This window comes from Dromiciops gliroides, chromosome 6 (genome assembly GCF_019393635.1).
Source record: "Dromiciops gliroides isolate mDroGli1 chromosome 6, mDroGli1.pri, whole genome shotgun sequence".
NCBI lineage: Eukaryota > Metazoa > Chordata > Mammalia > Microbiotheria > Microbiotheriidae > Dromiciops > Dromiciops gliroides.
In genome coordinates this window covers 230,450,938-230,463,219 of record NC_057866.1, presented here as the reverse complement: position 1 = coordinate 230,463,219, position 12,282 = coordinate 230,450,938, and the positions used below count along the sequence as shown (strand labels likewise).

The 12,282-nt window shown below is 41.0% G+C and overlaps 2 protein-coding genes across 3 annotated transcripts in view; one reads left to right on the top strand and one right to left on the bottom strand.

Moving 5' to 3' along the window:
• The window catches only part of TBCK (TBC1 domain containing kinase), a 285,598-nt gene extending 275,504 nt beyond the window's left edge, over positions 1 to 10,094 (bottom strand). Inside the window, exon 1 of one of the 2 annotated variants that reach the window (XM_043971552.1) lies at positions 10,002 to 10,094. The gene's annotated coding sequence lies outside the window, so the exon portion shown is untranslated. Of the gene's footprint in view, positions 1 to 9,795 lie in introns of both variants that reach the window. The other variant, XM_043971551.1, reaches the window with a different exon arrangement.
• Positions 10,095 to 10,282: 188 nt separating this feature from the next.
• Positions 10,283 to 12,282, top strand: part of AIMP1 (aminoacyl tRNA synthetase complex interacting multifunctional protein 1) — a 57,050-nt gene continuing 55,050 nt past the window's right edge. Inside the window, exon 1 of the mRNA XM_043973440.1 lies at positions 10,283 to 10,413. Within this exon, the coding sequence (XP_043829375.1) occupies positions 10,412 to 10,413 (2 nt within the window). The 5' untranslated portion in view covers positions 10,283 to 10,411. The remainder of the gene's footprint in view (positions 10,414 to 12,282) is intronic.

Here is a 12,282-nt window from a genome sequence, read left to right as displayed (position 1 = left end):
ATAAAATAAATCCACATAAATCATCAGTATTTCTATACATGACCAACAAAGTCCAGCAGCAAGAGATAGAAAGAGAAATTCCATTTAAAGTAACAGTAGGCGATATAAAATATTTGGGAGTCTACTTGCCAAGACAAACCCAGGAACCCTATGAACACAACTACCAAACACTCTTCACACAAATCAAATCAGATCTAAATAATTGTAAAGATATCAATTGCTCATGGATTGGCTGAGGTAATATTTAAAAAATGACAATTCTACCTAAATTAACTTACTTATTCAGTGCCATACCAATCAGACTACCTAAAAATTATTTTATAGATCTATAAAAAATAATAATAAAAAAATTCATCTGGAAAAACAAAAAGTCAAGAATATCAAGGGAAATAATGTGCACTAGCTAGAACGGATTAGGCTATGTTTAAAATCACAATAATGTTTTGGATTTTCCAGGCATGTGACTATTCAAAACGGGTCTTGTTACACCAGTAATAATAACAGCTAGCATTCATACAGTGCTTTAAGGGTCATGGAGCAGTTTTCATTTGTTGTCACTTTTTACGAGAAAGCTCATTTTTTACAAGAAAACTTCCAAAATGTTCATTCTTCATTTTAAGAGGAAATTATTTTCTCCCTTTCTTCCAGAACATTCATTTCTTGATTAATTTAATTATTTGCAAAAATAGGTGGATGTATATCTTACATAAATTATACTCCTATTACACTAGTAAAAGGAATACTTTTTAAAATGAATAAATAGATGAAGAATGTCCTAAGTGATGGACGAGTGAGTGAATGAATGAATGAATGAATATCCTAAGTGAAGGAGTGTGCACGATGTGGGAGGGGAAGAGTGGAAAGCACTTGATTTGGAGTCAGAGGGCCTGGGCTTGAATCCTAACTCTGATAATTACTATTTATGTCACCTCGTGTAAGCCAATTAACCTCAATAAAAGCTTCAGTTTCTATATCCATAAAATGATATTGGCCTAGATGATCTCTAAGTTCCTAGGCACATAATAAATAAATGACTCTTGACAGATTGATTCTAACTATAAATCTTGGGATAAGATAGCAGAGTTAAGCAGGAGTCCAGGTTATTTCAGGCTTGGAGAAAAGGAGTTATGCGGCACACCCACAAGATATGAATTACTTAATGGAAACAGCTGAGGAAATTTACATAGGTTTTCAAGTGCCATCAATCACAAAACTTCCCACCCTCAAGTCTGCTCCAGGAAGACTGTTTTAGGGGTACCTAGTAGGCTTACATAACTCATCAGTCAGTCAATAAGCATACTACAGTTAATCAACACACTGCACTAAGTCTTAGGTAGGGATAGAAAGATATAAAGAAAGGCAGGAAACAATCCCAAACCTTGAGGAGCTCACAATAATCTGTATACAGCATAAACTGAAAATAATCAACAGAGGGAAGGTACTAGAATTAAGAAAAATTGGGAAGGTTTGCTGTAAAAAGTGGGATTTTAGCTAGGACTTGAAGGAAGCCAGGAAACCAGTTAAGTAGAGATGAGGTGAGAGAATACTCCAGAGAAAATGCTCAGAGCCAAGAGATAAGAGTGTTGTGTTTGAAAAGGCAAGGAGGCCTGTGCCACTGAAAGAGGAAGGAAGGATTACCTTCATCATGGAAGAAGAATGGAAATGTAGGAAGGCATCAGATTAGGAAGGGCACCAAATAGATAATTTTACATTTGATCTTGGAGGTGATATAGAACTAATCAAGTTTTTTGAGTAAGGGGTAGTAGACCTGGTTAGATCTGTTTTTGTAGGATAACTTTGACAGCTGAATGGAGGGTGGACTGGAGAGACTTGAGGCAGGCAGACAGACCCATCTACAGGCTATTGCCATAATCTGGGCATGAATTTATGAGAGTCTGTACTAGAGTGGTGGATGAGTCAGAGGAGAGAAGGGGGCATATTTGAAGGATGCTGCAAAGGTAGAATCAACATCACTTAGCAACAGATGGGATGTAGGGGTGAGAGACAATAAGGAGTCCAGGATGACACCTAGGTTGAAAGGTTGAGGGACTGGGAAGATGGTGGTGCCCAGGACAGTAATAGGGAAGTTTGGAAGAGGGAGTAAAACAAGGAGTTCTGTTTTGGACATACAACTATCTTTCTTAGCCAGAAGGTCAGGACTGTCACCTATCCCTTTTATAGTCTCACTAGTAGAAAAGGTGCTCAGCAAGTAACATCACTTGTTACAGGGTACTTGCTCAGGCTCCAAGGAATTCACCAATCCTGATAATTTATATTGGGGAAGTATGCAAGGCAATCATCATTTTTTAGGCCAACAAGAGAAGCAGTATTTTTCCTCTCCTCATTCTGGAAAATCAAATGGGTATATATAAAAAATCACTAAGATGTATAAAAAACCAAAAATATATCTATAAAGACATCATGGAGTCTGGAGGCCAACTATACTTAGAATATCTAAACAGAAGTATAAACATACACAATACACATTTACTTTTTACATATGATAACATTAGTCAATCAAGAAGCACTTACTAAGTGCTGGGTCCTGCGCTATGGGCTGTGGATATAAGGACAAAAATAAAACAACCCCTGTCCTCATGGAGCTTACAATCTATTGGAGACAACATACACACACATATATAATACACAAAATATATATGAAATAAATTCAAGGCAATGAGGACGATGCTAGCAGTGGGAAAGAGGTGGTCAGGAAAACCTTCATGTAGGAAGTAGAATTTGAGCTTAGTTTCTGGGGGGAAAATAAACAAGCAAACAAAACAAGGTACTCAAAGAGGTAGAGGTGAGAAGGGAGAGTACTCCAGGCATAGAAGAGGGTCAATGCAAAGGCCTAGAGAATGGAGATTGAACATCATGTCTAAGGAACAATAAGAAAGATAGGCTGGATGGACTGCCAAATGTGGGACAGAGAGTAACATTTAGCAGCTTTGGAAAAGTAGGTTGGGGCCAGACTGTTAAGAGCTTTAAAACCCAACTGGAAGAGTTTATATTTAATTCTAAAGGTAATTGGGAGCCATGAAATTTATTTAGGAGGGAGGTGACATGGTCAGCCCTTCACTTTAAGAAAATCACATTGGCACCTGTCTAGAGGATGGATTGGAATGGTGAGAAACATAAGGTAGGAAGTCCAATTAAGAGGCTATTCCAATTGTCAAAACAAGAGGTGGTGAGAGCCTGACCTAGAGAGGTAAGTGTGTGAGTAGAGACAAATGAAGAGATATGAAACATCTTGCAGAAGTAGATACAAGATTTGGCACTGGATACAAGAGGGGGGAGAGTAAGGAGTAAAGAATAACATTAAAGTTGTGAACCTGGGTAACCATAAACACAGTGATGCCCTTAACATAAATAGAAAAACTGGGAAGAAGAGTGGGTCTTGGGGGGAAAGATAATGAGTTATAGTGAGTTAGAGATGCCTATGAGATATTGAGTTTGGAATGCTGAAGAAGCATGACTGACTCTAAAGAGAGAGATTAGGAAAAGAGGGAGGGAAGAAGGGAGACAGAGAGGGAGGGAGAGACAGAGGGAGAAAGAGACAAAGAGAGAAGGATAGAGAGAGACAGAGAGGGAGGAAGATAGAAAGAGAGAGGAGAAAGGGAGGAAGGAAGGATTGTTGTTGTTGTTGTTTGTCCTTCATTCTCGAAGAGGACCATGATATCAAAGTAATGTCATGACTTGCAGTGAATTGGATTTAAGTGAGAGAGAGAGCTATAGAAAGTCACCAACCTCACACTCTCCTCCAGAGCCATCTGTATGGCCCAGGATATTTAAGGCAAATAGGATTAAGTGACTTGCCCAGGGTCACACAGCTAGTAAGTGTCTGAGGTGAAATTTGAACTCAGGTCCTCCCAACTTCATGGCCAATGCTTGAGTCCCAGAAAATGACAGGAGCAGGACAAGATGTCTAGAATAAAGGGTTGTTTGTTAAACTGAAGTATGTCCTAGGTCACAACAGAAGGGGTGGAGGAAAATGGAGGGAGACATTGGAAGGGTACAGTTGAAATGGAAGGGGATGAAATTGGGCAATGGGGATAGGATGGCTTTTAGAAAGCTTGAAATTCAGTACCATGGGAATTAGGAGACAAAGATGTAATATTATTATGCTGGTCATAAGGATAAGTCCAGGCAGAGGGCACATATACTTATTACATATTACATTTAGTTAAGAGGAAAAAAAGGCACAATGGAATATAGAAACAAAATACAGAACAGGACACCACGCAAGAATAAAAGAAAATATGACATCCATAATTCCAGTCAAAAATTCTCTGATCCTTTCTCTACCAAACATAAATGATGAGGTACATGCTTTAACTTTAAATTTTAAAGACAATCTCCAAACTTTAAGGAATGTTACACCTCCATTTTCCCACTATTCCATTTTATGTAAACAGCAAATGACCAAAAGTACAAGTTTTGGGTGCAACACAATAAGGAAATTCATGAACAGTACTTTAATAGAAAAGTCAGTTTGAGAAGTCAGAATAAGTATATAATTGGGTCCTGAAAAATGTAAAAAGACGAGAAGGAAAGAACATTGTTATTGGAAGAAATATCTCCTCTCTGAGTTCATGTGGTAGTTAACTGCTGCCAAAATATATTTACTACAATATAAAAATCATAGAGGTAAAAACCAAATTTTGATTATTATGCTCAAGCAGAGGTTCAGGCCTCAGAGAAACAATTAACCTAAATAATCATTAAGATTTTAACATCACCAAGGCAGATAAATAATTATTTTACCTATTGTAATCTTGTACATTCCTCTTAGGACACAAAAGTTAAGGAAAAGGCAGATTCATAATAGCAGATTTCCTTTAGTGTCATGAAAGTTGAACAAAGTTAAACAGAACCATAATCTCCTATATTCCCCAAGTCAAACTAACTCTATAGGTAAACTAAGTCAGGTTACAGATTAAACTATATTTAGGTGATTCATAAATAGGCCAAAAAGAAGAAAGGATTTACATGTTACCAAGGAGTTAGGGAATCTTCCTCTGGCATTTTATCTAAGGAATGTTTAAAGCCCCAGGTAAAGTTTCACATCTCAAGGGATAGGGTTTTAGATTAATATTAACAAAAGACAGTCTTTCCCTTAACCAAAAGATGCAGGAAGAATGGCCCTGAGCCCTGAATAATAAAAAATAAAAGGTAATTTTTAACTTCCCATAACAACAAGGATCTGCATTTAGATGTAGATTTTAGTCCTAACTCTGCCAATTATTAGCTGTGTAACAAGGAGCAAGTTACTTCCCCTTTTTTGAGTCAATTTTCTCATCCATAAAATGGCAAGTTATATACAATATCATTATGGAGAATGCCTTTTGTAAATGATAAAAAATTGCAAGCTATTATCATTTCCTATTAGTACTGTCCAATTCACTATTGTCCATATACAATATTTCATCTCCTCTCCCCAAGTCTTTGCATAAGTGAATGTTTGGGAGATACTTTTTCCATATCTCCACCACAGCAGAATCCTTTCAAAGTTCAACCCTGGTACCATATCCTTCCTTCCAGGCCTTCCCTATCCCCCAAGCAATTTTTACCCTCATGCTTGAAATTATTTTGTTTCTTTGAATACACCTGTGCTTATTTGCTTGCATAAGCATTGTATCCCCCTACTAGAATGTCAGCTCCCCAGGGGAGGAACTGTTTGGACTCTATATACTCATAGCCTTAGTATAGCCCCTGATACCTTGAGTACAAAGATAGGGAAGAACTGTGATTTCATTGGCATAGGGCAGTCAGGAGGGTCAAATTTGGCCCTCAGGTCATAGTTTCAAGACCTCTATGGGTATAGGGATCTCCAGGAAGAATTACCCTATACCAATATAAGTCAGCATCCTCTGTGCAACTTAGAAAACTGCTTAAGAGAACTGAGAGTTGACTTGCCCAAAGACATGGCTAGTATGTTTCCAAGACTTGATTTGAAATACTCACAAGTACAAAGACTGAAACAATTCCTACTCCCCAAAGCCTACATTCTAACAGGGGAAACAAAAAGTACATTAACTTTAGTGACTTAGATTAATTCTCCAACCTCTCATTTAATGAAGAAAGCATTGTTAATCAGATACTAATTGCTCTTCTAATAATTTCATCTTTAGGTCTTTTGACAAAATAAAGAGAAAGGAGCCATATAGAAGTATGAAAAAAGTGAAGCTGTCCCCAATTTTGTGAAATATTTAAACTGTATTAAGGGGGCAGCTAGGTGGCGCAGTGCATAAAGCACCAGCCCTGGATTCAGTAGGACCTGAGTTCAAATCTGACCTCAGACACTTGACACTTATTAGCTGTGTGACCCTGGGCAAGTCACTTAATCCTCATTGCCCCACCAAAAAAAAAAAAAAAAAGAAAAAGAAAAAGAAAAAATGCCACCTAAACTGTATTAAATAGGAATTTAATCGGCCTAACTGGGTAGAGGAAACATGAAAATGAGATGAGTGGCTGCAATGGGAGGGACTCCCTATCCATTCATAAACCCCTTCACAGAGAATAGAAGTTTGCATATAAGAGAACAGAGACCAATGTCTTATGCCCCCATAGAGGCTTGCACATAGTAAGTATTTAATAAATGTTTATTAGATAAAGATTATGATGAACAATTAAATGAATTCAAAATGTAAGCCTCTCTCTCAGTATCACATTTAGTTAAAGAACATTAGCCCCTGTCAACACCAATTAATTTCCCTAGGCATTATACTTTTAGGGGCATTTCTGAGTTCTTTTTTGCCTCCTTACTAACATCCAACTAGCTTTCAAGCGCATATTACTTCTCACTTCATGAAATACCCCAGATCCGTGTTTCCTTTCCCCAAAGTGACGCTTTTGAGCTGGTCTCTTTGTTCTCTCAGCTGGTCAAAGTATATGAGAAAATAAGTAGAAAGGTAAAGATGACCACTAGAAGGAGAGAATGGGTGCCATTAAATCAGCTATGAGAGATTTCTTAGTATAATGAAAGAAGTGGTAGGTTTTGAGTCTTGGTTCAAATTCTGGCTGTGCTATTTAACTAGCTATTTGACATTGGGAAAATTAGTGAATTAAATAATACAATATGTAATTGAACAAAATAATGTAAAATGAGTGATTTGGTTATTAAATTTAGAGCTGGAGGGGCAGCTAGGTGGCACAGTGGATAGAGCACCGGCCCTGGAGTCAGGAGTACCTGAGTTCAGATCCGGCCTCAGACACTTAACACTTACTAGCTGTGTGACCCTGGGCAAGTCACTTAACCCCAATTGCCTCACTAAAAAAAAAAAAAAAAAAATTAGAGCTGGAAGGACCACTGAGCCCAGCTCCTTTATTTTAAAGGTGAGGGAACTGAGGCACAGAGAAGGTTAAGTGACTTGCCTAGGGTGTCACATGGCTAATAAATATCTCAGGTGGGATAGAAACCCAGATTTTCTCAATTCCAAATATAGCATTCTAACCACTAAACCCCGCTTCCATTAAAAATGCTTGAATACCACAAATCTATAATCTCATATGCAATCATGGATAGTTCTAGCCAGGAAAACACACAGCCTTTAATGAAAATGAAGTATAAGATCCTCTACATGATCTGACTTGAGAAATAATGGTGACAGGTACCTGTCCCTAAATATCCCTCTCCCATCTAGGTGCTTGAGTCTGAAATTCATCAGGTAAAAAATTCATGCTTTTAGGTTAAGCATTGCCCTTTGCCTTTAGCCCTCTTTTAAAAACAAAATATAAAGCCAAAATTTTATGGTCAAGTGGGTCTGGTGGTCAAATTACTTTCCAAGCAGAAAAACTTGACAATTTTGCATAGGATCCCAGAATAGTTATAGACCTTCAAAAAATAAGTAGTCATAAAGATGTGGATGTGGATGGATGCCAACAAGAATGAAGCACAAGTGCAAGAAAGATGTTTTAAAAAGGAGATAGAAGAGATTATGAATGTGTCAGAAAGAACATTAAGCTGAAAGGTGACCATGGAGACATGCAACAGACCAGATAGCACTGATTTCACCTCATCAACATCCCTGACATCTAACTCCTTCTCTACTCACACATCACACTGGTTCTCCTTCAAGCTCTCATCAATTCTTTTCTAGACCAAAGCTTCTTTTTTTCTTTTTTTTGGATGAGGCAATTGGGGTTAAGTGACTTGCCCAGGGTCACACAGCTAGTAAGTGTTAAGTGTCTGAGGCCAGATTTGAACTCAGGTCCTCCTGAATCCAGGGCCGGTGCTCTATCCACTGTGCCACCTAGCTGCCCCTAGACAAAAGCTTCTTAAACTGTAGGTCACCCCCCTAGCTATATGAGGTCATGTAACTGAATGGGGGGGCGGGGGTGCAAAAATTTGGCAACAGTAAATGATTATGGATTCCTATTTTATATACCTATATACGCAAGGTCATGTAAAAATTTCTCTGGCAAAAAGGGGTTGAAAGTGGAAAAAGTTTAAGAAGCCCTGATCTAGACTACTGTAATAGTTTACTAGTTGGCCCCCTGACTCCAGATTTAACCCTTTCCAATGCATCCTCCACAGCTGCCAATTTGATATTCTAAAAGCTCAAATCAAATAACCAAGTCACTTCACCCTGCTCAAGAAACTTCCATGGCTCCTCATTGCCTCCAGGATAAAATGTAAAGGACTTTGCTCAGTTTCATACTCTGGCTCTCTAGACCATTACATACTAACTACATACTATTCTTACATTGTACAATCTAGAGAAACTGACCTATTCACTGTTTCTCTTAGAAGATCTCCTACTTCCTGCCTTTGCACCCTCCATGCCTGGAATGCTTCTCTTTCTTTCTTCTATCCCTATCTCTCCCTCCCTCCCCTTCTTTCTCTCCTCTTACTTTTCTTTTTCTCCTTCCCTCTATCCGTGTTTCTTTCTCTCTCCTTCCATCCCTATCTCTGTCTCTGTCCTCCTCCTTCTGTCTCTATCCCTCCCCCTCTCCTTCCCTTCCTCCATCTCTCCTGTCCTCTTCCCTACCCCATACTCTTTTTGTATGATCCAGTATTTACTGTCATGTGTCAGCATGTTGTAAATAGCAGAATGCAAGCTCCTTGAAGGCAGATGTTTTACTTTTTTTCTTTTCATTCTCCAGTGCCGACCATAGTACCTGACACATAGTTATCCTTAATAAATGCTTGTTGATTGAGCTTTCTCCAATTAAAATAAGCCTAGAAACTTGCATTTAATTCATTTTACTAGGCCTTTTTCTAAAAATCTGTCTCGACACCATCCATACTCCTCTAAATAGTACCAAGCCCTGTAAAGTCACCCCCTCGGCAGATCTCACTGAAAACAGCATTCCTCCACTTTCTGCCAAACCAGAGGAGGGCTGAACAGAAAGGAAGCCTTTCTTCACAACCTCAAATTGTAACAGAGGAAATGCTCCTTGACAAAGGGCTCCTTTAAGGGTTGTCGGGGGTCGTTCTGTTTCAGTGAGTTCTGCAGAAGTGCTCTGTAGCTGAAGAGATTAATACAATGGAAAGGGCTCTGTAAGTGGTGGAACTGGGTTCCAATTCTACCCGGGCGGCCTTGGATCAATTACTTAATCTCTTTGGGCCTCAGTTTCCTCACCTGTAAGATGAGGGGGGCTAGATTAAGTGGCTTTTGGGGTCTGTTCCGGCTGAGCAGCCGGGATCCCAACAATGGCTCAGGCTGGGGAAGTAGTGGGGTGGGGAGTGTTCTCATCCTGGAAGGCTGGGGGAGGGCCTGCCCTTGACCCCTGACCTCTCCCACCTGGGTGACACAGGAGCGAGACGCAAAGAAAGGGAGAAGCTCGGAGTACCTGCCGCGGGGTCAAGGGCTGCAGGCAGGTGGGCGAGCAGGCTGGGGGGGGGGGGGGGGACGCAGCTGCTCCGGGGTCGCTGGCGCGGGCCTCTGGGCTTCAAGTCCAAGTCCGGCGCAAAGCGCGCCCCCAGCTGCGCCGGGCCCACGTGCCAGATTCCGAACCCGGCCGGGAGCGCGAGCGCGAGCGCGTGCCCGAGTGCTCACCCGCTTTCCCTCCCTCCTAGCTTCTGACAGCTCAGCCGTGCCAGCCCTCACGACGTTCCTTTTCCTCTGACGTCACCGGCCGCACGACTCACTCTCACTGAAAGACCTCACCTCGTGCTGTCTATCCCAGAGCCTGTGTGGTGGGAAGCCAAAACTGCGAGGAGGTGCGGTTGTGTGGAGCTTTGGAAAGGTCCTCCGGGAGCTGGGACTAGGGACACGCACAGAGACAGAGAGAAGGTCAAAGGAAGTGTCACTTCTAAATTCGGGGGGGGGGGGGGGGGGGGGGGGGGGAGGCAGGCGCTTGACTTAGACAGACCCGTTTGGGGTCTTTTCTCTACGTCCGTCGCGTCGTCCGCTCCCTCGCTCGGTTCTAGGACCGGCGGCTGCGGATACTCGGCCTTGCCTGGTTCATGTGAGTAGAAACCTGAGGACTTGCCGGGGATACTAAGGGAGGTCGCGTGCCTTCCCCCGGGGCGCGAAGGTCCAAGCGAACCCGGCTCAGGGTCTTTTGAGGACCCCGCGGGCTAGGAGCCCGCTGGGAGGTCCTAGGGTCTCGGGCCGAAAGAAGTTTAGGAGTCGCGGCCTCCGTCCGTTGTACAAGTCCAAGTAGAGAGCAGGCTGCCGGGGGCGTCTCGCTCGCGGCTAGTTGCCAGTTCAGTGGGGGCGGCGAAGAGGAGCTTTTGAAGAAGAGGATGCTTACTAAACGCTTGTCTTTTAAATTGTTTTCGATTAACAAGCCTTTTCCCCTCTCCCCCCCCCTTCAAACCCCCCCCCATTGAGAAGTAAAAAAAGAAAACCTTTGTACCAAGTGCGCACGTTTTAGCAAAACTAATTCCCACATTCGCCAGGTCTGAAGAGTCCACCTCTCTTGTCTGGACTTGACGTAGCGTGGTTCATCATGTCATTATCCTTGGTCATCGAATTATCCGAGTTCTTGAGTCTTTCACAGTTGTGTTTACGATGTAGTTATTAATGTATACATTGTTCTGGTTCTGCTCACTCTCTACATCTGTTTCCCAAGTTTCTCTTGTGATAGTCGTTTTCATCATTTCTTAAGGTTGTCAGAGTTGTTCATTTTTATTGAATTGGGTAAGAGGTCCGTTTAGGGGCGATGGTGGGGGAGGGAAGGTATGTTACATTCGGGTGTTGCGAAGTGGTGTTTTTAAAAGTTTTTATTAGTCCCCCGCCCCCTGCTTTGTATCTGGCAGTTTGCATAATGCTTGGCACATAGTATGAGACTTAATGCTTCTTGATTTTCAGGCAACAAGTGGCCCTGCTAGGTTTGCCCCAACTTTCCTTTGGTCTGATAGGAAATATCTGTGATATACTCATTTTCCTTGTCTTGTACAAAGTATTGCAAGGCCATATGACTTTATGCTGATCTGTTTGAACTTATGGAATGAAAGAAATAGTAAAGGTATGGATTTATATTAAAAGTGACTTTCAGCCTCCTACTGAAGATGGCATTTCAAAATGTAGGAGTTTGTAGTTTTCCGACATATACAGTTGCCACTTGTAATACTAATCTATGACTTTTGAAGCTACCCTGTGCTGCTCTGTTTGCTGCCATTACTACCCAAAATATTATTAATTTTTATGCCCCTATGACTTTTGCTGTTAACTTTTTTTGAAACCTAAAATGACGTTTCTTAGAGCAGAAATTCTCAACCTAGTTAGTGCTCAGGGGAAACAATGTAGGAACTTCAGCACAATTATGTCCTGTTTTGTGGCAGTGAATTGGTTACAAGCAGCAAGCTTTTGGAAGGGAATGAGAAGAAAAGAGTTTGAAAGTGAGGAGGATTTGGGGGGGTGCAGTTGAGTGGGGAAAAGGAGTCAAAATTAAAATCTTGTGTCTAAAAATTGGTATCTAATATATATTCTGTGCTAGTAAAATTAGCATGGAGACTGGATATATGATTTCATTCTATAGGGAACTTCCAGAGGAATAAAAGGGTCTGTACCTTCTCTGCAGCTTAAAGTCTTAGATAATTGCTGAGCAGGTAAAAGTCTTAGAAAGTTACCCAAAGGTTAAGTGACTTCCCTGGAGTCAATCTGAGAAAAGTTGAACCCAAGTCTTCCTGTCTCCAAGGTGACAAACTGCCAGTAAAATTAGACGAAGAAAAAGAATACTTAAATTGTGCTTCAGCCCCATGTTGGTCTTGGAGGGGGGAGAGAAAAAGGACTGGAAATCAACACTCCAAATATCATTTTTTTATTGTAGTAAATAATCAGTAATGGGGTCACATTTGTGTTTAGAAGACATTGGGGAAGTTGAATTTGT